General features: G+C 31.8%; 5 protein-coding genes across 5 annotated transcripts; 2 read left to right on the top strand and 3 right to left on the bottom strand.

Annotated features, from left to right (window-relative positions):
- Window positions 1-1,252: 1,252 nt before the first annotated feature.
- Window positions 1,253-2,092, bottom strand: LOC125209460 (agamous-like MADS-box protein AGL104). Its single transcript, XM_089067386.1, has 4 exons — window positions 1,908-2,092; window positions 1,543-1,596; window positions 1,419-1,437; window positions 1,253-1,318 (listed from the first exon to the last, which is right to left on the bottom strand). Exons 1-4 carry the CDS (start codon window positions 2,090-2,092, stop codon window positions 1,253-1,255), a joined length of 324 nt encoding a protein of 107 aa, XP_088923512.1.
- A 2,653-nt stretch (window positions 2,093-4,745) lies between these two features.
- LOC125209462 (uncharacterized) lies at window positions 4,746-7,128 on the bottom strand. Its single transcript, XM_048109061.2, has 5 exons — window positions 7,124-7,128; window positions 6,934-7,033; window positions 6,284-6,334; window positions 4,971-5,044; window positions 4,746-4,872 (listed from the first exon to the last, which is right to left on the bottom strand). The coding sequence occupies exons 1-5, from the start codon at window positions 7,126-7,128 to the stop codon at window positions 4,758-4,760; spliced, it is 345 nt and encodes a 114-aa protein (XP_047965018.2). The 3' UTR covers window positions 4,746-4,757.
- Window positions 7,129-7,599: 471 nt separating this feature from the next.
- Window positions 7,600-8,430, bottom strand: LOC148930332 (agamous-like MADS-box protein AGL104). The gene is made up of 4 exons (XM_089067556.1): window positions 8,246-8,430; window positions 7,891-7,944; window positions 7,766-7,784; window positions 7,600-7,665 (listed from the first exon to the last, which is right to left on the bottom strand). The coding sequence occupies exons 1-4, from the start codon at window positions 8,428-8,430 to the stop codon at window positions 7,600-7,602; spliced, it is 324 nt and encodes a 107-aa protein (XP_088923682.1).
- A 5,770-nt stretch (window positions 8,431-14,200) lies between these two features.
- LOC125209463 (uncharacterized) lies at window positions 14,201-15,200 on the top strand. The gene has a single exon (XM_048109062.2). The coding sequence runs from the start codon at window positions 14,503-14,505 to the stop codon at window positions 14,980-14,982; it is 480 nt and encodes a 159-aa protein (XP_047965019.1). The 5' UTR covers window positions 14,201-14,502; the 3' UTR covers window positions 14,983-15,200.
- A 1,973-nt stretch (window positions 15,201-17,173) lies between these two features.
- Window positions 17,174-22,964, top strand: LOC125216331 (ubiquitin-conjugating enzyme E2 enzyme activator PEX22-like). The gene is made up of 9 exons (XM_048118023.1): window positions 17,174-17,384; window positions 17,649-17,885; window positions 17,970-18,017; window positions 19,864-19,920; window positions 20,007-20,108; window positions 20,990-21,055; window positions 21,213-21,314; window positions 22,209-22,325; window positions 22,406-22,964. Exons 1-8 carry the CDS (start codon window positions 17,301-17,303, stop codon window positions 22,311-22,313), a joined length of 801 nt encoding a protein of 266 aa, XP_047973980.1. The 5' UTR covers window positions 17,174-17,300; the 3' UTR covers window positions 22,314-22,325; window positions 22,406-22,964.
- Window positions 22,965-23,195: the final 231 nt, after the last annotated feature.

The following is a 23,195-nucleotide window of genomic DNA, read 5'->3' on the forward strand; positions in this document are numbered from 1 at the left end:
AAAATCACATCACATAGTTTGTTATTAATTTTTACTAAAACATCCTTGAATTCATAGTTTGTTATTAATTTTTACTAAAACATCCTTGAATTCAGTTCAATTAACATCATATATACAAAAGCTACACTCCACTTATCTTAGCATATAAGGTTGGATTTTGCTCACTCAAGTTTATTTAGCTCTTAAAGCAAATCCAAGGAAAATATGTAAATCGAGAATGCATATTTCTCAATTTTTTTTTTTGAAAAATGTAAATGTACCCTCTTAAAAAGTAATAATGAATTTAAAGAAAATAAGATAAATAAAAAGAAGTAAAGTAAAATAACTACCATATTTATTTATTTTTAAATTGGATAACATATATTACATTCTTAAATATCTTTCCCATTCAAGAATGTGTATTTACAAAGAAAAAGTAAATATGATAGTTATTTCTCTTTTCCTCTTTACTTGAAATTACTCCTATCCTTATTCTCTTATTCATATCTATTCCATTGGAAATTAGTAATCAATGAAAAAATTAATGAAAATTTATGTTGGCTGATTTCAGAGATCGTAAAAATCGACATTATAATTGAAAATACTTACCTTTGATGTCTGGATACGTTGAATAGCAGTTGTAAGAAACTGCTGGTAAACTCCTGCTTCAAGAACTGAATTGATTTTTTCAATGTTAGGTTCGTAATATCTGCACATAATTAAAAAATTAAAATGAATTAATTAATTATGAAGAAAAAGAATAAAGTGAAAATATACATTAGTACAATTAAAAATTCCTACCTCATTTTTTCCTGAGACTCTCGGTGTTTCCTAGTGAGTTTGTCCAGTTTCTCTTCAAGTTCCTGTAATTAGCCAACTTAAATTAATATAGTTAAGATCAATTATATGTTTTGTACAATCATCAATAACATTTTAAAAAAATTGTAGGACATTTTTTAATTAAATGAAATTTACTTGATCGACTCTTTTGAGATATTCCATGAAGATTGAAGAGCAAGTTTAAATACTCAAAAGAACCCACAGACACACATAAAATAATATATACACAATTAAGTTTCGATTCAAATTATATTGAAACATATGTAAATAGTTAGTGTTAATTACCTCAATACTGAACTTGTTTGACCAGCAAATTAGCAGGTGAATGAAGATCCATGTCAAGAAACGAAAGAATATCATTAAAAATAACAATAATTTGTGTTTTATAAGAATAATATTTACTTTTAAACTTATTAAAGTGAAGGCGAAGACCTTACACTCCTATCTTCTCCAGCATTTCGCCTTCATACTTCAATTGTTTCAATTTTTGAGACAAAAACTACAAAATAAAATTGATTTGTCAATACTAATAATAAAAACAGATGAATTTTTCAATTGAAATACTACAATTTTTCAAAGCGTGGGAAATTTGTATGTACCTCTTCGTGATTGATAGGCCTGCAATGGAAACAAAAATTGCAAGGAATCTTTAAAAAAATTATAGAAAAGAAATGTGTTTCATGAAAAAAATAATAATAAATGGAAAAATTAATTACAACTTACCCTCCTCTAAGCTCATCTGGTCTGTCAACAAATCGAAGAAGTATATCCTCAATTCTGCAAGGAAAAAAAAATTCAAAAAAAATAAAAAATTAGTTCAATTGTAACACCATGTACAAATATACATAGATCTATTAAAATTGTAAATCTTTTCTTACTTTTAAAATTATTCAGATTTGAAAGTTGTTTTCTCGTTACCCTATATCTTCTTACTAAATTTTGTTTCAAATAGACAAGCTTTAATTTTACCTCGTTGGCTAGATACATAATCCTACTAATATCATCAACCTAACTCCAATTTTATTATTTTTTTTCTTGCAATTAACATAAAAAAATTAAAGAAAAGAAATATAAATAAAGATGAAAACCTTTCGTTGCTAGCGAAGCTAGCAAGGCGGCCGGAGGGTGAAAACATGATGAGGGCGACGTCGGTGTCACACAACACTGCAAGCTCGCCGGCCTTCTTGATGATGCCCTCCTTGCGCTTCGTATAAGTGAGTTGTCTGGAGGTGGGGTTTTCGATCCGCCTCATGATGAGCTTCTTCCGTCCCATGGTAGGAGAGTCGCTAAGGAAAAAGGAGAAAGAGATGGGGAAGACCTAGAAAAGGAGGATGAGGAAGAGAACAAAACGTGAAGAACAATGTGATTTTCATAGCATTTTATGCAAATAAAAGGATATATCTATGCAGCCACATTATTGAGGGCCAGAAATGGTATTTTAGTAATATTGAAGTTACGAGTAATAATAATTTTATTGTTTTATTATTAATGTTTTTGCCATTTTCGTATTATACATTTTATTATAGTATCATGACATTATTTTTTTATATTCTCATGATTTCAATTTTGACATATTTTATAATTATTAATGTAACATATAATAATAATAATAATAATAATAATAATATTAATATTAATATTATTATTATTATTATTATTATTATTATTAGTAGTAGTAGTAGTAGTAGTAGTAGTAGTGTAAAACATGACACGACGCTAGTACACTATACAGTAAAATGAATTTCAATAATTAACTATAATATCATATTATAGTATATTTACTTAATCTTGTTAAAAAAATGAAAAGGAAAGATAAGAAAATATAACAGGGTAAACATCTTTTAATTAGCTATAAAATATAATTCCTTGGTTGAATTAAGTAAAGGGTAGAATAGTCCTAAATAGATGAAACTTTCTAGGTGCATTAAATTTTATAAGTCAGATCCAGTTTTCTATTAAAAAGTTAAATATGGTCAGATATAATATGATCATTTAATATCACTCAATGAAATTAGCCTATAAAATTTATATGACCAAATGAAATAAATGTTGAGCTTAGCCATGGTATAAATGCACTCTTCTAGTATATTTGAGGGAATTCGCTTTGGCAGCGTATTTGAGCTTGGTTTTTAATAATCTTTTAAAAGGAAAAATATAATTTCTAATTGGTTCTAATTAAATATACAATATTGTAAAATCAAAACCAGATTTGAATAGCAATTAAATTTAAACATAAAACCAGATTTGTGTCAGCGTTGTGTAGGAACTGTCGAATTGATCTAGAGTGCCATTGTACATTGGCTGACGTACCACTATCGTGCACTCCTACGACATCAAGTGTCCATGTATCCAAGACTATTGATGTGCATATGAAACCAACGTTTAAATACATTTACACTCATTGTGGCCTCATCAGGGAAATAATCCTCAACAATGTGTTTCATTTTCACGCTCTCAGTACAGAACCTCATATATTCCGGAAGGGATTACCTTATACATTGCATACAACAATATGAGGTGATCCCTTTCGCATATATTCCTATCTCAAATAAAATTGACCTATATATACCCTTAACAATTCCACCTCATTATCTTCACAGATATTCATGACAGCTAAATTATAAACACATACTGCTAGTATTTTCTTATTTCAAGTAAAAAACACATGAACCATATTCTTTATATAATTTATTGAAAATGTCCATCCCACATAACATAGGATTCAAACTTGAAATGAAACATTTCAACATTACCTCAAAAAGGAAGTATTAATAGACTAGACTGATATTCTAAATCTCGAATCATATAATTTTGTAGATTTGAGACGAATAGTTCATTAAGTTGAAGAATTGGGTGAAAATTTGTTGTATTGATAAAATTTCAATTTAATTACTTTCGCAATTTGAATAGGACTGACCCAAAATAAAATGGGCTACTCTATGGATTGAATATATTGATAAAAGTGTGAACTTTATAAGGTAAAATTACATTTTAGATATCCAAATTGAAAAAACACACACATTAAAGATGTTTGAATCAACAATTTTGACCATGAACGAATTAACAAATGGCCATGAATGAACTCATTTTATGATACTATTGTTAGAGTTTGTATACTAGAAACACGTTTTGAGTGATTGAATACTGTAAAACTCTTGTTTTATTTTCCAAGGAATAAAACATATTATTTTTGTCATAATGTTGTTATGTTTTACATTTAATGGATGTTAATTGCATGTTTAAATGTATAAGTTAACTTAACAATGTCTAAGTCTTTGTTTTAGTAGACCGGTTGTGGGCGGCGTCCACTTTAAGGTAACACGGTCAGTCCTAAACAAAGAAAAAGAAGAATTTCACAACCTAGATGGAATTAGACTATCCATCGAGAAAGGTTGCAATGTCAGTCCGCATATTTCTAAGCCTTACTGAAAACATAGTTCAAATTTTGTAAATGTAAATCGATAAAATTAAAAACATATCTAGTTTTGCAAGCTAGTTTTGCAAGAGTGGACAAAACAACAATGACGAATGAGTGAAAAAAAAAAGAAGAAAAGAATTTCGCAAATAAAAAAATAATTGAGGTTAAAGCACTAACCTAATTACTTTATATTTTTGAAAATAACATATCAATAAAACTTTTTTCAGCCAATTCAAGCAGGAAATGAATATTGAATATACATCGCCTCCACCTCTTTTTAAATTTCGAATAAATAAATCATGCATATCATAGTTGAAAATGGTAGATTAAATATGAAAGAAATAACTGATCCGAAATTTATAATATGCCGAGTCTACTCTTTACGAGTATTTTTGCACGACAATAATGATTGAGTTTTAATAGTACTCGCAATGGCATAGTTAAACAAAAATAAAATCAATGTTTTACTGTATTTGTTTTATATAATTTTTATTTAAACCAACATCCAAAGCTCTATGCTTCATATATTCCATGAATTATTCCACATCTTCTGTGATTCAATGAAGCCTAGGCTAAGATGAGGCCCTACAGCTGAGCTTGATCCACTCTGATTTTCATCCATGTTTGACCTCATCCTAAAAAAATAAATTTTATAAAATCAATTTTAATATGATAATTTAATAAGTATTATTCATACATGTTAATATTATATTTTAAAATAAATAAAAATTACCGGACATGGTTTCCCTCAGCAGAGTGACCAGTCAATGAAATTGCATCATCCATTTGCATCATTGCAGCCTGCACCTAAAAAATATATATTTTGTTCATGTACTAATTAGGATCTGGTACATGGAACTGAAATTAAAATTAAAATGGAAGGAATTGAATTAAAATTTGATTTCAAATCCTTTGTTTGGCAAAATGAAATAATTGATACGAAATTGAATATGAAAATTGTGCGTGCACACACTACACACATTGCACAATCATTAAATACACACATACACACTCACTAATAACATACTACACGCGCGCACACACACACTACACACAATCAATAAAAACACACTACGCGCGCACGCATACACACACACTGCACACAATCACTAAAAACACACTACGCACGCGCGCATACACACACACTACACTCAATCACTAAAGACACACTATGCGCGTGCGCCGCACACACACACACATAACTCACTATATACACACACACACATAACTCACAATACACATACTGCATGTAATGTGTGTAGGAGTGTGCATGTGTGCAACATGTGTGAGTGTGTGTGCGTAGTGTGCAAGAATGTGTGTGTGTGTGTGTGATGTGTGCAGCGTGTGTGAATGTGTGTGTGTGTGAATGTGTGTGCAGTGTGTGTGAATGTGTGTGTAAGAATGTGTGCAATGTGTGTGTGTGTGTGAATGTGCGCAGTGTGTGTGAATATGTGTGTTAAGAATGTGTGCAATTTCTGTGAATATGTGCAGTGTGTGTTAAGAATGTGTGCAATGTGAATGTAAATTAACAAATATGTGAAATTACATTACCTTTGATATAGAATTCAAATTGTGGAATTGGATGATTTGAAATTGTAATTCAATCCAAATCTAAGAAATTTTATGATACCAAACATTGGATTTGGAAATGAAGGCTTCAAATTCAACTCCACGCCTCCAATTTCGTATACCAAAAGGAGCTTTACGTATATGTGTATAGATAAATTGAAAATTTAAGGTATCTTTGCAACAAATACTCATGTTTATTGCACTTTCTATACATAAAAAAGAAAGGTTATCTTCAATACAAAAACTTACAAACGTGCATATATCTAAGCTGATATATAAAGCAAATGAGAATTAAATTTTGTCAGATATTTGATTCGAAAATCATGAAAATTAGAATCTTCGATTAAAAGATCTGGTTACAAACCCTAATTCTTGTCAGCCTCAATTTGTTGAAAAAATTGATACGGTTTATTAAATAAGCAACATATATATACATGTTATAATAAAAGAATATACTCCTATCAAATATTATGTTACCTCAACATTTTCAGTCCTTTCGTGACAAAGTTGATTGCCTAGCAGTTTGGCCTACAAACAAGATCAATGCAAAGTTGATTATCCAAATTAAAATTTTGAAAAAGTATAGCACATGCAATAATGAAGTAGCTTTAAAATCACATCACATTGTTTGTTATTAATTTTTACTAAAACATCTTTGAATTCAGTTCAATTAACATCTTATAGAGTTGAATTGCTCACTCGAGTTTATTTAGTTCTTAGAGCAAATCCAAGGAAAATATGTAAATCGATAATGCATATTTCTCATTTATCTTCTTAGAAAAGGTAAATGTACCCTCTTACAAACTAGTAATGAATTTCAAGAAAATAAGATAAATAAAAAGAGGTAAAGTAAAATAAATACTACCATATTTACTTTTTAAATTGAATAAGACATATAATAAATACCGTCTTAAATATCTTTCCTATTCAAGAATAAGTTTTTATAAAGAAAAAATAAATATGATAGTTATTTCTCTTTTCCTCTTTACTTGAAATTGATCCTATCCTTATTCTGTTATTCATATCTATTCCATTGGAAATTAGTAATCAATGAAAAATTTAATGAAAAATCCTTTGACTGATTTCAGATATCAGTAAAAATTGATATTATAATTGACAATACTTACCTTTGATGTCTGGATTCGTTGAATAGCAGTTGTAAGAAACTGCTGATAAACTCCTGCTTCAAGAGCTGAATTGATTTTTTCTACGTTAGGTTCATAATACCTGCACATAATAAAAAAATTAGAGTTAATTAGTTAATTATGAATAAAAAATAAAGAGAAAATATATATTAGTAAAATTAAAAATTCCAACCTCATTTTTTCTTGTGTCTCATGTTGTTTTCTATTGAGTTTGTCTAGTTTCTCTTCAAGTTCCTGTAATTAGCCAATTCAAATTAATATTATTAAAATCAATAATATGTTTGTACAATCACCAATAACATTTTAAAAGAAAATGTAGGACATTTTATAATTAAATGAAATTTACTTAATTGAATATTTTGAGATATTACTTGAAGACTGAAGAGTTCGTTTAAATACTACTCAAAAGAAGAACACAAACACAAATAAAATAATATATAAACAATTAAATTTCAATATAAATTGAATTGAAGCATATGTAAATAGTTAGTGTTAATTACCTCAATACTGAACTTGTTTGACCGGCAAATTAGCGGGTGAATGAAGATCCATGTCAAGAAACGAAAGAATATCATTAAAAATAACAATAATTTGTGTTTTGTAAGAATAATATTTAATTTTAAACATATTAAAGTGAAGGCAAAGTCCTTACACTGCAATCTTCTCCAGCATTTCACCTTCATACTTCAATTGTTTCAATTTTTGAGACAAAAACTACAAAATAAAATTAATTTGTCAATACTAATAATAAAAACAGATGAATTCTTCAATTGAAATAATACAATTTTTGGAAGCATGGGAAATCTGTATGTACCTCTTCGTGATTGATAGGCCTGCAATGGAAACAAAAATTGCAAGGAATCTTTAAAAAAAAATTAAAGAAAAGAAATGTATTTTATGAAAAAAAATTAATAAATGGAAAACCTAACAACAACTTACCCTCCTCTAAGCTCATCTGGCCTGTCAACAAATCGAAGTAGTATATCCTCAATTCTGCAAGGAAATTTTTTTTTAAAAAAATAGTTCAATTGTAACACAATGTACAAATATACATAGATCTATTAAAATTGTAAATCTTTTCTCACTTTTAAAACTATTCAGATTTGAAAGTCATTCTCGTTACCCTAGATCTTCTTACTAAATTTTTGTTTCAAATAGGCAAGCATTAATTTTACCTCGTTGGCTAGATACGTAATCCTACTAATATCATCAACCTAACTCCATTTCTAGCATTTTTACTTGCAATTAACATAAAAAAAAATTAAATAAAAGATATATAAATAAAGATGAAAACCTTCCATTGCTAGCGAAGCTAGCAAGGCGCCCAGAAGGTGCAAACATGATGAGGGCGACGTCGGTGTCACACAACACTGCAAGCTCGCCGGCCTTCTTGATGATGCCCTCCTTGCGCTTCGTATAAGTGAGTTGTCGAGAGGTGGGGTTTTCGATCAGCCTCATGGAGAGCTTCTTCCGTCCCATGGTAGGAGAGTCGCTGAGGAAAAAGGAGAAGGAGATGGGGAAGACCTAGAAAAGGAGGATGAGGAAGATAACAAAATGTGAAGACCAATGTGATTTTCGTTGTGTTTTATGCAAATAAAAGGGTAAATCTATACAGCCACATTATGGAGGGCCAGAAATGGTATTTTAGTAAATATTGAAGAGATGAATAGTAATAATTTCATTGTACTATTTAATGCTCAAATACATTGACATTATTACCCTTTCTACTTAATTATAGTTCTCTTTTCAAGTCTTATAGTATTTGATTTTTATGTTTCTTTTTTATGATAGTTTGCTATTCAGTTACTAATTTATTTTATTTTATTATATTATACGTAATCTTATTTTTTTATTTCTTTTACTAGTTTAGTTTAATTTATATTAGTACTTATACTATAATTTTTACAATAGTTCGCATATATAATTAAGGTATTACAATTATTTTCACACTATCCATTCGGGACTTGATATAGTTAATCAAAATTCAAATATATTTAAACAGAGATCAATAAGGAAATGTAAATTCGATTGAATCTAAGGTCTCTTTAACTGACGGTGAACTGTAAATTTGCACTATACTAATCATATAATTCACTTACTATTTCTTAAACATTGATTTGTACAGTACGGGCAGTGTTATATTACTAACTCAATACTTAATTGTTAACTACAACTAAATAATAGTCATTAGATATTTAAATTAAAGGCCTAGATTATCAACCCTGAAATGTCAATACGATCAACAAAAAACGTCAATAAGGCCATAGGATTAATTCCAAAAAATATCAATAGGGATATTAATGTCAATTAACTACATGTTTAGTTATAACTAACTTTTAAAAGAAATTCCAAAACTTTAAATTCGTATAACATATATCAAATTAAAGATAATTTTATAAGGATTCCAACGATATACTACATGCATATGTTCCGACGTCAAAATTTGAAAAAAAATTCAAACTTTTAAAAAAATTTTCGTACAGCAAAAATGTCAATATACTATATAAAATATGTCAATATAATACATGTAGAATGTCAATATAAGCAATGGGTTAACATTTTTAAAGCATTGTGTTGACATTCTCAAAGCATTTAGTTGATATTTTCGGAATATTATATTGACATTTTCATCCAAAACCTTAATTTGGAGTTTTTTTTTATCTTTTCGATTTAATTAATAAAAACAAAAGTTACACGTGGCAAATTGTAGACCACACATTTTCTAAAATCATATGGCCTTAAATTAGTTGTAGTTAGCAATTAAATGATGAGTTAGCAATTGATCACTTTCCTGTATAGTACCATATTATTTCACACCTCACTGTTAACAAAGCTTGTTCATTTTTAAATTATCATACAATATCACATTTTAAGTAAAGGGTGGAATAGTCCTAAACAATCAATACTTTCTAGGTGCATTAAATTTGATTAGTGTGATCCAGTTTTTTATTAAAAAGTTAAATATAGCCAGCTATAATATGATCATTTAGCATTACTAACGAAATTAGCCTATAAAGTATGTATGACCAAATAAAATAAATGTTAAGCTAAGCCATAGTATAAATGCGCTCTACGAGTGTATTTGAGGGAATCTGCTTTGGTTGTGTTATTGCGATTTGGTTGATAAGTGTTGCTTAACTAGTTTTTTTTGGAAAAATATTGTAATTAAATATACAATATTGAAAAACCAAAACCAGATTTGAATAGCACTTGGTTTTAAACATGAAATCTAAATGTGTCTCCAACGGCTTTATTTCATGTGAATTTCGAAAATATTGTTTTCTACTATCTTTCAAGGGGTATAAATATGTTATTTTTTTATTATTATTTGTGCATTACTAGTAAAATCATTATTCAAGCACATATAAACATTATTAATAAATAAGCATTTGAATCAATTACACATTTTGTTTCTAACAACCTTTGTATCTAGACTAAATAGATTAAATGCATGAGTATAAAATTTAATGCAATATGGTGAATCTCACACGCACGTGTCTAACAATGGGACAAAATACGACATTGAAAAGCGACAAAAAAATAATAATTATATGCAAGATCTAATGTGATATGGTAATCTCACGCGTATTTAACAATACAACACAAGAGAGATCATATATGTACAAAACATAACAATGCGACAAAGCATTAGCTTGTACGAATGACTCTTGTATTTTACTTTATCAAATGATTGTTATACTACATTTAAGATCTAATATAATGTGGTAATCTAAAGTGTGACAATGTGACATAAAGAATGCAAAATGCGACAAAAACATAACGTTTATATGTACCCCCTCCGTCCCGCTTTAGCAGTCCCATTGACTTTTCTGCTCTCTTTTTGTAAAATTGATAAAAAAAATAGTTAAAGAGGAGAAATGGTAAATTAAAAGAGAGAATAATATAGAGAAGAGTCTTATCTACATTATTGTCTCTCTTACTTTACCATTTTTCCACTTTAACTATTTTTTATCATTTTTATAAAAAGAGGGCAGAAAAGTCAATGGGACTGCTAAAGCGGGACGGAGGGAGTAACATCTAATCTGATGACACAATCTCACGTGTACTTAACAATATAAAATAAGATATATTAGAAACAAACAAAAATATAATAATGCAACAAAGAGAATTTAAATACGACAAAACATACTCCCTCCGTCCCAAGATATTAGACCTCTTTCTTTTTCGCACTCGTTTTAGAAAAATAATACTATAAAATAGTTGAAGTGGAGAAAAAGTAAAATAAGAAAAAGAATTATGTAGAGGAGACTCTCATCTACATAATTCTCTCTCTTACTTTACTCTCTCTCCACTCTAACTATTTTATATTATTTTTTCAAAATGTGTGCGAAAAAGAAAGGGGTCTAATATCTTGGGATGGAGGGAGTATCATTTATAGTAATATCTAATATGATGTTGCACTCTCAAGTGCACTTAACAATACAACAAATGATATCATATAAAGATACATTAGTATAACAATACGACAAAGAAAATTTAACTACGTCAAAAATATCGGCATGAATTATGGCTTTTGTATCTTACTTTATCAAGATTATTATATTGCATTTAAGATCTAATTCAATGTGGTAATCTAAATCACGACAATGCGACATAAAGAATGCAAAATGCGACAAAATCATAACACTTATATATGTAAGATCTAATGTGATTTAATAATATAACATAATATATTAGAAACATACAAAAATATAACAATACGACAAACCATATCATTTATATGTAAGATCTAATGTGATGTAGCAATCTCACGTGCACTTTGATATCAGAAAGATACAATAATATAATAATACGACAAAGAAAATTTAAATGAGTCAAAAGTATCGGCGCCAATGTGGCTTTTGTATTTTCTTTATCCGTACGCAATAATACGACAAAACAAGACGCAGTACGTCATAAGAGTTTGAAATGTGACACACATATATCCATCTAAGATCAAATGTGGACATATAAGAATAATAGTATATATAACACCAAAATATTTAATAATAAAATAACACTATAGCATAACTGATTGAAATATGAAGATGCTCTCTTTCTTCGTTAAACTTATCTTGTTATCTTGTTATCTTATACTTTCACTTTTAACTTGCTAAAAAGTCAAGATAATTTTTTTTTCAAATGGAAAAAGATAATTTAATAAAATTTTCCAAAACAAAGACATAAAGACTATGCAAAATGACTACATATATTGACTTCCAATTTTAGTTAATCCATCAATAGAGAAACACGTTCAACCGAATCTCCATCGCTTTCATAAATGCCGTCACATGATCTTCCTTCTCATCTCCATCCAAAGAATGCAATCCTGCTTCGATCCGAAACCAGAGCCCCTTACACACTGAGAAGAATTATTTATATCACATTACATTTTATTATCATATTTTAATTACACAAAAGAGTTCAAATATTATGCATTGTAGAGTAAATGGTGATTACATCGTCACTAAAGGTCTCTTGTATGGTTCTTGAATAAATAAATTAATATTCACAAGCAAAATCGGAAATGAGATACCTATCATTAAAGGTTGTAGTGTCAAGTTTAAAATCTCCTAACCTTAAGTTGATGAATAAACACTAATGTGGTATAACATTAAAAGGATCATAGTGAGATAAATATTTGTTGTTGGTTACTAAAAGACGAGATATAAGAAATTATTGTATCTAAACTAATGTACATCACCAAACACCGATGAAACCACTAAGGGCCAAGTCCGGAACCCTCCCCTGGTAACCGGCCGCTGACCCCACGTTGTTTGCACTCATGCCCCATCTTCAATCCAGCTTCAGTCGGCGGCACGATTCTTTTTTACATAAAAGCTGCTTTCTTATACTCCATCCGTCCCGCTTAAGATGACACGTTTTCCTTTTTAGTCTGTCCCAACTATAAGATAACACATTTCCTATTTTGGAAACTTTCTCTCTCCAATTAATACACCCAACAACTTTTTCTCACTCCTATTAAATTATTCATCTTTCTTTCTCTTTATTTTAATACTTATTCCCACCTTTTCTCTCTCCAATTAAATACTTTAACCAATAACTCCTAAAATCTCGTGTCAGCTAAGCAATGTGTCATTTTAGCCAGGACGGAGGGAGTATTAATTTTCTGAAATTGGGCCTATGTTGGCCCATTTGAGCAATCTTATTTCTTATTTAAAATTTAAAAGTTCCCTTTCCACCCATTGTTCTATTAACTACTAGTAACAATTAATAAAAAATTATGATATGATTGTCGTTTAAAATTACAAGATTGACCAATATTTGATCAACATTTATATTTTTGTGGCAATTTGCCCTAAACTGTAATGTATTTTCATTAAGAATAATAATTTAAACATATTTTAATATTTTTTTGACCGCACGATGTTTTAATCCTAGATATGCTATTGGTCCGTTGTGTCAGCGATGTGTAGGAATTGTCAAATTGATTTAGAGTGTTATTGTACATTAGCTGACGTACCACTGTCGTGCACTCCTACGACATCAAGTGTCCCCATGTCCAAAACTATTGATGTGCATATGAAACCATCGTTTAAATACATTTATACTAATTGTGCCTCATCAAAGAAATAATCTTCAACAAAGTGCTGAATTTTCACGCTCTAAGTGCACATCAGAGATCCTCATATATTAGGATTACCTCATACATTGCATACAATATGAGGCGACCCCTTCCACATTTATTACTATCTCAAATAAAATTGACATATCTATACCTTTAACAATTCAACTACATTATCTTCACACGTATTCATTGACAGCTAAATTATAAGCTCATACTACAATTGATGTGCATATGAAACCATCGTTTAAATACATTTATACTCATTGTGCCTCATCAAAGAAATAATCTTCAACAAGGTGCTGCATTTTCATACTCTCAGTGCACATCAGAGATCCTCATATATTAGGATTATCTCATACATTGCATACAATATGAGGCGACCCCTTCCACATATATTACTATCTCAAAATAAAATTGACATATCTATATCTTTAACAATTCAACCACATTATCTTCACACGTATTCATTGACAGCTAAATTATAAACCCATACTACTAATATTTTCTCATTTCAATTAAAAAACACATGAACCATACTCTATAACCTATTCAAAATGCCCATCTCACAAAACATAGGATTCAATTTATAATAATATCCTCTGACTAATTTAAATGAAACATTATAGCATTACCTCATAAAGGAAGTATTAATAAATGTAGAAACATCCAAAAATCACAGCGTATTCTCCTTCAATGGCCTTCACGTGATAGCTTCCTCAATCGTCTCCTTCACTCCACCAATGCCCAAATCCAAGAAGAAGAAAAGAAAAAAAATACATACACATATACATACATACAATTGCAAAACCACCATTTCCTTCCTCTACGCATAAATACAAAAAGCACACTCACACACCAACTCATCATTGCCCCCACAATTCTCAATTGCCTTTCCTTAACTGCATAATTTCAGCAAAAATTCAATTCACCAATCGAAACTCCAACCGAAAAATTCGATTAAAATGTGCTTCGTCGGCAAAGCCACGAAGATCTTCGTCTTCATCGTCGCGATTCTCGTCGTCACCGGACTCGTCCTAGGGTTCACGCTGCTCCGGCATCACGGAATTCGCAAAAAATCGAACGATTGCAGCTCAGATTCGTGCACGGAAACCGCTCCGATCGTCATCCCCTCCCCCGATTCCAATCCGAGCCTAAATCCTCCCGCTACTCCTAATCCTTCCGGCAGCTTCAATCCGCCGCCGCCGCCGCCGAGTGAGAGCTCAGGCTCGAGTGTTCCGGATTCGCCGCCGCCGCCGCCGCCGCTGAGTGATAATTCAACTCCTAGTGTTCCAGATTTATCTCCGCCTCCTCCGGCATTGTCTTCTCCGCCTCCTCCGACGGCTTACCCGCCGCCTCCAGCAGTCGTCTCGGTGGCTCCGCCGCCGACATTTACTCCGCCTAATCCAGAACCGGCGGCGCCAGGTCCAGTGAATAATTCATAATTCTGCTCTTTTTGATTCGTTTATTGCTTATTAATTTGACATCTGCTTATTTTTTTGAGAATTTTGTTTGTTCTCCCATTGATCTTCGATGAATTGATATTGTACAGTAGAATTGGGATTTTTCTATTTTTTCCAGAATTTTGATAGGATTGGATGATTTTTTTTCTACTGAAAGACTAAACCACAAATAAATTTATTGCTGGGGTATTTTGTGTTCATGTATATTTAGATATCTCAATATATTTTACCAAAATAATAAGCCTTGATATTTTATTTTTCACCATCGCTGTCAACTTTGGTAGTTTGATGCTTTAATCTAACAGAAAAGTTACTTGTCAAGTAATATAAAACTTTAGTAAACAATTTTGTGATAATTCAAATGTTAGATTTTTGTGACATTTGTAAATTAGGAAAGAAATGGTAAAAACTGTCGATTTCTTAAAGGATGAATGATTATCAGTTGCATCTAAACTAACGACATATGCAAAATTGTTGATTCACTATAAATTGTATATTTTGATCTCTTCAATAATAAAATATCAAATGAGAATGAGGTCCCATTTTCTATCTTGGGGTGTAGGTTTATAGCCAAACTATTTAATAAAGTCTTTCAATGTTTCAAAATTATTAAACAAGAAACACCTATTCATTCTACTTTTTTACAATAAGTAGACATCATTTCAATTATAGTTGGTCGCTTCGTTTAGCAATATTCTCGCTTGTAAATAATTGTGCTTTTGCTATTATTGCATAAATAATACTACTAAGATATAAAAAAAAGGGTCTTATCTAGTTTTTGAACAAATTTGTGCGATTCTATGATACTGATTTATAACATATGGGAGGTGTTCGTTCTGCAAGATTGTATCCGAAATTAAATTTATAGTGTGTTTGGTTCAAGAGATTTAATCTCACAATTCAATTCTAAATGGATAATCACGGGGTAATTAGTCATAGCTAACCCCCTATAACTAGAATAATCTCACGACTCAATCTTAAATTATATCTTGGTACTATTTTATCTTGAAAACCGAACACCGCCATATAATATTATTAATTTTAATACATCCAAACATACACGATATTAATCTCATATTTTATTCCACACTAATTAGAGATAGGGTACTGAAATCTCAAAGATTGAGGAAAAGGCTAGATATCGTATATTCATACAACATTTCTACTTTTCTAGCAATCAACCTTGAACAAATATCTTTCATTTTGACCCGTATATATTATTCTTCCCTTCATCAAACTCTAAAGTCTGTTGGATGGTGGGTCTTGACTCTTGAGATAGTTTTGGCTGAAGTGGTCATATTACTCAATACTCATATCCATAGACCAGTATAGAATAAAATTAGTGTATAACTTAAATGCCAATTTTGACATATAAAGTTGATCTGTTGACATTTCTATAATTTTAATATGTTACTTAGGAAGAATTTGATTTAAATGCCAATTTTGACAACAAAGTCGATTTGTTTGACATTTCTATAATTTTAATTTGTTACTTAGGAAAAATATTTATCAAATTCTACCAATAAAAGATTTTTGATATCAAATATTTTTAACGATATTTTAAAGTTGTAAAACGAATTAACAAGCTCAAGAAAAAAAAATTACAACCATGCCCAAAAATTACTCTAGAATTTGAAATATTAATCAAAATTAATTAAAAATTCTAGTCCAACGTACCAATCTTCGCGAACATTTTAAATCAATTGTTTTTTTTTTTCTTCTTTTTTATCCTCTGTTTTCAACACTTTAATGCGTATTTTGAAAAAAAAGTGATTAGCGTTGACTTGACACTTCTAAATTTTTACTCCGTAAGTCCATATCCTAATCAATCTCTTAATAATTAGTACAAATAAATCCCTCCATCTCTAGAGCATTTTTTTTAAAAAATTTATATAATGTTATTTGATGGGTTAATTAGAATGAGAATAAAGTAAAAATAAATAGAGAATTGAGTTTCCATTTTTAAAAATATTTCTTTAAGTGAGACACAAAAAAATGAAAACGCATAATTTTAATTGAAACAAATTCATCTCTTATTTAAATAATTACATACTCCATTTAAAATCATTTAGGTTGTTTAATTTACAAATTATACAATTAAAAATCGTAAAATTACATAACTAAAATTGTAAAAAGTTTATAATTAAAAAAATCCTCAGTGTATCTCCCTGGATCTGCAAGCTAACCTCCCCCACTGTGCAATAAATCCTTGAGCTACAAATGCAACTTCAATTTTAGCGCGACTCAATCGGTTTCTGATCAATTGGTTTAGGCAGAACACAAATCTCTCTCAAATCGCAATGGATGATAATGCCCAGGACGATCTCCTGCAGTTGTTCAAACGTGTTGGAGCTTTCCTCTCTCTCAAGTTTCCCCGCGACCTGGTTCGTTTCGATTCTCTCTCATCCAATCTTCCTCTAATTTTTTGCTCTTATTCCTGTTTCTCCCTGACCTTTTTGCGAATTATCGAGCATCAATCGAATTTTCATGTGTTAATTTGTGATTCGAGCCATCTATTTTTTGGGGCTAATTTCCAATATTGGATGCTGGTGTAAAATTTGATAGCTGGAAGAGTGTTTTTATTGATTATGTCAAAAACTAATAGCTGAGTTGTTGATTTGGACTAAATTTCTAATGTTATGTTGCAGGATTCTCGATCAGTTGGGGCCATAGCAGGGTTAGCATTTGCTTTAGTGTTCACTTGGAGAATATTGAGAACACCTAGTGAGCCTCAAAGAAGGCAATCAAAACGGCAAGCTCCGTCAGCGAGTAGTTCTGGTGTTCGTAGTGCTGAGACAGTAAATGTTTTGTCTGCGGGGGCTATTAATCCTGTAGAGGATTCGAGAACCCAGAATGCTATCGATGAGTTCTTTCAGCCTGTAAAAGTAGGTTTTTTCTTCACCCTTTTCAGTTATGCATTGTTGGTAACTTGGGAAATAGAAGAAGTGACATTTTTCATCCTACTGCAGCCAACCCTTGGACAAATTGTTAGGCAAAGATTGAGCGAAGGAAGGAAGGTAATGTTTCGAACGATACTTTTCATTGGTAGTGTAACCAATGTATACTTAAATGCAATAGGTGGACTCAATTCTCCTGATACAGGAAGAATGTCCCTTTTCTATTCTGTGCGCTAGTTATGTCATGTGCTTACTCAGCTTTCAGACATTGGAGTCTCTCTATTCTTTTGTTTGAGCATTATCTTTGCCTAATATATTTATACTTCCTTAAAATGTAATTGGAATACTTTGATATGGTGTCTTGTTCCCATGTAACGATCCATTAATTTGGGATGATGTTAAAGAATGAAGCAATGAAGACGTAGTTGTTGTCGACACAATGTTTCTAAGAAAAAGTAATAGAAATGTTGATAGATTCTCCTTCAAATGAAGGCCCTCTTTTCCTTCATAGAAATCCTTAGCTACACTTGCCCTACAGGCTACTAACAAACACAATACAATCCCACTAGATAAGAAGTAAGTAACATAAACATAATGGGAATAACTAGCACCAACAACTCCACTCCTCCCATCTTCTGGTAACCATTTCCCACTCACTCTCCCACTAATCCAACATCAGTAACATCTGTCAACACCCTTTTCCTTGCCCGATCTTCATTCTTTTCATTCACTTGTAATGGAGACATTAATTCCCTTCCATGAACCTTCACTTCGACTTCTCCTCCACAAACCTCCTGCACTTTGGCTTTTCCTTCATGGCTCCTTCATGAGTGATGCGTATCTACTAGTGTTCTGCTATTGTAAAAGTTTAAAATTTTCTATTTTGGGCCACGCAGGACCTATTATGTAACTTTGAGCCATCAAGAGACTTTCCTAGACTGACTGGATGAATTAAGTTACTTGGAGAATTTTTATCAGAAAACTTTGAGATGACCGGCAGCCAAAGAAATGCTGCCTAAGATTTTGTTATCATCCCTAATCAGATGATACTTCATACTTTACGATAGAGTTAACTGAACTGTGGTGTTTGTGACTCATGCTTCATGGCTGAAATGTTGTTACATTCGTTTCTGTAAAATGTGTTACAGTCGTGGTGCACGAGGTGAGGCTGGAATCGCCCCATGGTGGCTGGGGCGAGCGAGATGCAGCAGCTGGGGTAAGGCTACGGCACCGTGACAGATCAAAGTGCACACCCTACACCCTCTTTTGGATTTGATCCTCCCAATCTCTCTCTCTCCCTCTCTCCATCTTTAATGTGCTAAACCATGGGAACCTATACTCTTATCTCTTCACCCTCCTTTATAGTTGATCCTCCGAATGTCTCTCGCTCAGTCCATAACTGGTTGACAACATCGGTGTTATTAATGCGTGCCTTACTTCATATTCACATTTCGCTATTTATGTGTCAGATCATGGGGACACCATATTAATCCATACCTCTACACCCTCACTAATATGTGCTATACTCATTTGTACCTCTACACCCTACATGCATACAATTTTGAACCATTAATACAAGCTTCTCTTTCTTCTACAAATTGCATTAGTGCTCCCCGATTCATGGGACATACGCCCCCATTGCCCCATGCCCTGGATTTTACCTAACTGCCCCAGTGTGCCCCACACTCCTAACAACACTGGTACATTTTTGGTATGCTTAGGACAGGCATTTTGTCAATTATCAATCAAGTTTGATTGTCTCTATGTGTGTGTTGTCAGTGTTGTGTCTGAGAGTCTGAATTGAACAATGTTTGGGGTTATGAAATTAAAAGTGGTGTTCAATGTGTGATTCATGTCATAGACAGCAATATTGTGGTTTGGGATTTGTGATATACTTACCTCCATGTAAATTACATTCACCTTTTTTTTTCCTTTTTTTTTTCTTTCTATTTCTTAAATTGTGCAGGTAACATGTAGGTTGCTTGGTGTTATTCTCGAGGAGAACACCCCCGAGGAACTACAGGTTGTTACATATCTTCAAGTCTATAGCATATCAAAATCATCAATGCAAAATTACTGATTCGTGTGGTTAACGAATTTCTTTCCCAGAAGCAAGCAACTGTAAGATCATCTGTGCTGGAGGTGCTGCTTGAGATCACAAAATTTTGTGACCTTTATCTGATGGAAAGGGTGCTTGATGATGAGAGTGAAGTAAAACATCCTCTTCTTATTGTTTACCATTTATTTATTTTCATATGGTGAAAGTCTTTTTTCAGTTGAATGTTGATTTCATTATCTGTGATAGCTGATGAACTTCCATATCTTGCAAGAATCATGTGAATACATCTCTCTCGTCCTGTTTATTATGGTGTTACACAAATCCTAGTACTTTTTGGTCCCCGGCTTATGCTTTTTGGTCGTACAAGACATTAGGATGTACTCTTACAGAACATTTATTTCTGGGGTTCACTTATTGAGAAAAATTATCTTGTTTCTCTTATTGATCACTTGGATTTGGTTTAACCACATTTATGTCTTATAGACTGTATAGTAGCTTTGTTATTTGGACTAGTGTCACAAATTAGTTTTGTACGAATGATCTGTGTTTACGTTGTGTGATGTTATGCCTCTACTCGCTAGATTATATATTGATGCCTATCTGTTCGTATCTTGAAATTATCTTTCATCTATAATCTTGTCCTCAAATTGCTTATTTATTTGGTTTACTTATTATGGTTTCAAAATGCTGATGACATGAACAAGTAATTATACTTCTAGGTCTTTCAATAATTTTTATTTATTCTAACTTTCAAAAAAGGAAAAATAACAACAAAGCAGTACTCCGTACTCTTCTTTTTCAACAATCGTTTATTGAGATATGGTGGGAGCTTTTCTTGGTGCAGTCAACCATCTTAATTACAAGAATAGTATCTCTTGAATCCCATATAAATGGGGAACAAAGCATCATGGCTTAGAAGTTTGGTGTGTGTTGTTCATTTCTCAGTATATGGCGTACTTTTGTTTTATGTTTGCTATATGATGCAATTTACTCCAAGATCACCAGTTAGTTTTTGTCGCTTTTGTCATTGCAGAAGAAAGTCCTTGAGGCCCTGAAAGATGCTGGGGTTTTTACATCAGGTGGTTTAGTCAAAGATAAGGTAGGTGTCAGTTGAAAAATTGTTGTGTGGTTATGTAGTTAAGAAAAATTAATGAGCATTTTATGTGGCATTACATTGTTCTTAGAAACTTTAAGATTCTTGTCCACAAGGTAAGTTTTTAAGCTTGTACGTAGCTCTTACAGAACTGAGCTTGCAGGTTCTTTTCTGTGCCACGGAGAATGGACGGACATCTTTTGTCAGACAGTTGGAACCAGATTGGCACATTGACTCGAATCCTGAAATTACTACCCAGCTAGCTGTATGTTCTAATTCTTTCTTTACGTTTGTCTGTTCTATCCAACATAAGATAAGTATTCATCTTGGTAAACTAATAAAAACTTGAAGAAAGAAGTCCATGAAATTTGCGTTAATTAGATATATCATTCAATGGTACATTTTGGTAAAGCCTATTATTACAAAGTAGAAACACCTTTGTTGGTCTAAAGTAATGTGAATTTACATTTTAGATGTTGTTACTTGATTTCGACCAAAAACTAGTTCTTATTCTTCAGATAAGTTTAATAATCAGTTTTTTACTTTTCATCTAAGTTAAATGGAGAAAGGCGAGTGCAGTTTTTTTCAATAGTTTGGAGTGTTGAATCTCTGTTATCTATCTGTGGATGTTGTTGTCTATTTCTAGTATGTGAACCGTGATGGAAAAGAGGGGAAGACATATCTTGACTAGTTAAATGTCTAGTCGTGTTTTTCTGAGATATTGTGTGTTCAACTTTATTTGTGATTTTTCTGAGACACTGCGGATCTTCTGCTTATACTGTCTATTATTTGTTATTGTTTAAACTAAGTTCTGGTTTTCTGAGTAAATATTATATGCATCGTATTATCGCCACTGTAATAAAAGAATCATATCCTTTCTGGAAATAGGGGTGCCGAATTTAAGAAAACTGTACATTCAACAAAATACACATTTGCTATGTTTCTTTTGGAAGAAGTGGATACATATAACTTTGTAGGATGGCTTTTATGCTTCATCACTCCACTTCTTTTCATGAAAATATCGTTTCACATAATTGCTTGGCATCTATTGTCTTCTATGTCTTCTAGGCTGCATACATCATGCTTATTACACTTGTTTCTTTGGAGTATCGTTGCACATCATAGCTTGAAATTCATCAACTTCTGTATCATTTTTCAGAGATTCATAAAATATCAGCTTCACGTCTCATCTGTCAAGCTCGAACGACCTGCCTCTAATGTCTTTACTGCGCCATCCTTGGAACAATTCTTTGGATGTGTCTAATGTGCAATATAGGTATTCATTGTTATTTATTTGTTTGCTTTTTATCCTCTATGAGTTCAATGTTATTTACATTGTTCGTTGATCACCTGCAGTTGCTGATATTCAGAAGGGCAGCATTTTATTGTCATAAAAGCAACAAACCCTGTGATACAAACAAGTACAGAACTTCACCCAAAACTGATTCTTTTTCTCCTTGAAACCTTCAGAAAATTTCGTCGGTGTACTTTTATATGGTGTAGCATTATTTAGAAATAACTTCGTACCGTGGAAATTCCAACCTTATAACAGTGTTAGGATTTAACCCCTGTTGTATTTCGTGTGACCATTGTTTATGCCATTCTGATTGGCCCTGTTTCATCGAGAGGTGAAACCCAATGCTCTCGTCTGATGCAGCAGGAAAGATCGAAATTTACTCTCTGCCATGAGAAAGATCAGCACAAGTTGTTATTGATTAAAACAAAAACGTGTTCCCAGGTCATGTTTTCGTTAAAGTGTGTACGCCTCACGCTATCTATCCCGTTTCCATTAGTTTGACCGAGATTGCCCGTTGATTAAGCTCTGTATCGACCTTTTTGTTGCTGATCTGTGAAAGCCCTTGTAGCATCATAATTGGGATGTTTGAATTTGAATGTTAAATGTTGTCTTATTCTATCTCTTTGCCTGTTTTTGTGCTAAGATGGTTGTATATGAGGGGGGGGGGGGGGGGGGGTGGGGGTTCATATTTATATTGCACTATCTATACATACTCTTCATCAGTTTTTTTATATTGTTTGAGGCTTTTTTATTGTTTTTTTGTCAATCCATTTTACGTCCACTAAAATTCAAAGTGTGCTTTGTATATGTAACTAACACCAGTGAATTGAAAATCAGCTATGAAATGAG

This window comes from Salvia hispanica, chromosome 3 (assembly GCF_029641045.1).
Source record: "Salvia hispanica isolate PSC_SH4W2 chromosome 3, Shi_PSC_v1, whole genome shotgun sequence".
NCBI classification, from domain to species: domain Eukaryota; kingdom Viridiplantae; phylum Streptophyta; class Magnoliopsida; order Lamiales; family Lamiaceae; genus Salvia; species Salvia hispanica.

What these genes read in the sequence shown, in the direction of transcription:
- LOC125209462 (XM_048109061.2), bottom strand. An exon ending in AACGAATCCAGACATCAAAG is followed by an intron (nt 6,335 to 6,933) that starts GTAAGTATTGTC and finishes TCTTGTTTGTAG; the next exon opens with GCCAAACTGCTAGGCAATCA. An exon ending in AAAGGACTGAAAATGTTGAG is followed by an intron (nt 5,045 to 6,283) that starts GTAACATAATAT and finishes TATATTTTTTAG; the next exon opens with GTGCAGGCTGCAATGATGCA.
- LOC125209460 (XM_089067386.1), bottom strand. Translation starts at nt 2,092, where the DNA reads ATGGGACGGAAGAAGCTCATCATGAGGCGGATCGAAAACCCCACCTCC. An exon ending in AGCTTCGCTAGCAACGAAAG is followed by an intron (nt 1,597 to 1,907) that starts GTTTTCATCTTT and finishes TTTTCCTTGCAG; the next exon opens with AATTGAGGATATACTTCTTC.
- LOC125209463 (XM_048109062.2), top strand. Translation starts at nt 14,503, where the DNA reads ATGTGCTTCGTCGGCAAAGCCACGAAGATCTTCGTCTTCATCGTCGCG.
- LOC148930332 (XM_089067556.1), bottom strand. Translation starts at nt 8,430, where the DNA reads ATGGGACGGAAGAAGCTCTCCATGAGGCTGATCGAAAACCCCACCTCT. An exon ending in AGCTTCGCTAGCAATGGAAG is followed by an intron (nt 7,945 to 8,245) that starts GTTTTCATCTTT and finishes ATTTCCTTGCAG; the next exon opens with AATTGAGGATATACTACTTC.
- LOC125216331 (XM_048118023.1), top strand. Translation starts at nt 17,301, where the DNA reads ATGGATGATAATGCCCAGGACGATCTCCTGCAGTTGTTCAAACGTGTT. An exon ending in AGTTCTTTCAGCCTGTAAAA is followed by an intron (nt 17,886 to 17,969) that starts GTAGGTTTTTTC and finishes ATCCTACTGCAG; the next exon opens with CCAACCCTTGGACAAATTGT. An exon ending in ACACCCCCGAGGAACTACAG is followed by an intron (nt 19,921 to 20,006) that starts GTTGTTACATAT and finishes TTTCTTTCCCAG; the next exon opens with AAGCAAGCAACTGTAAGATC.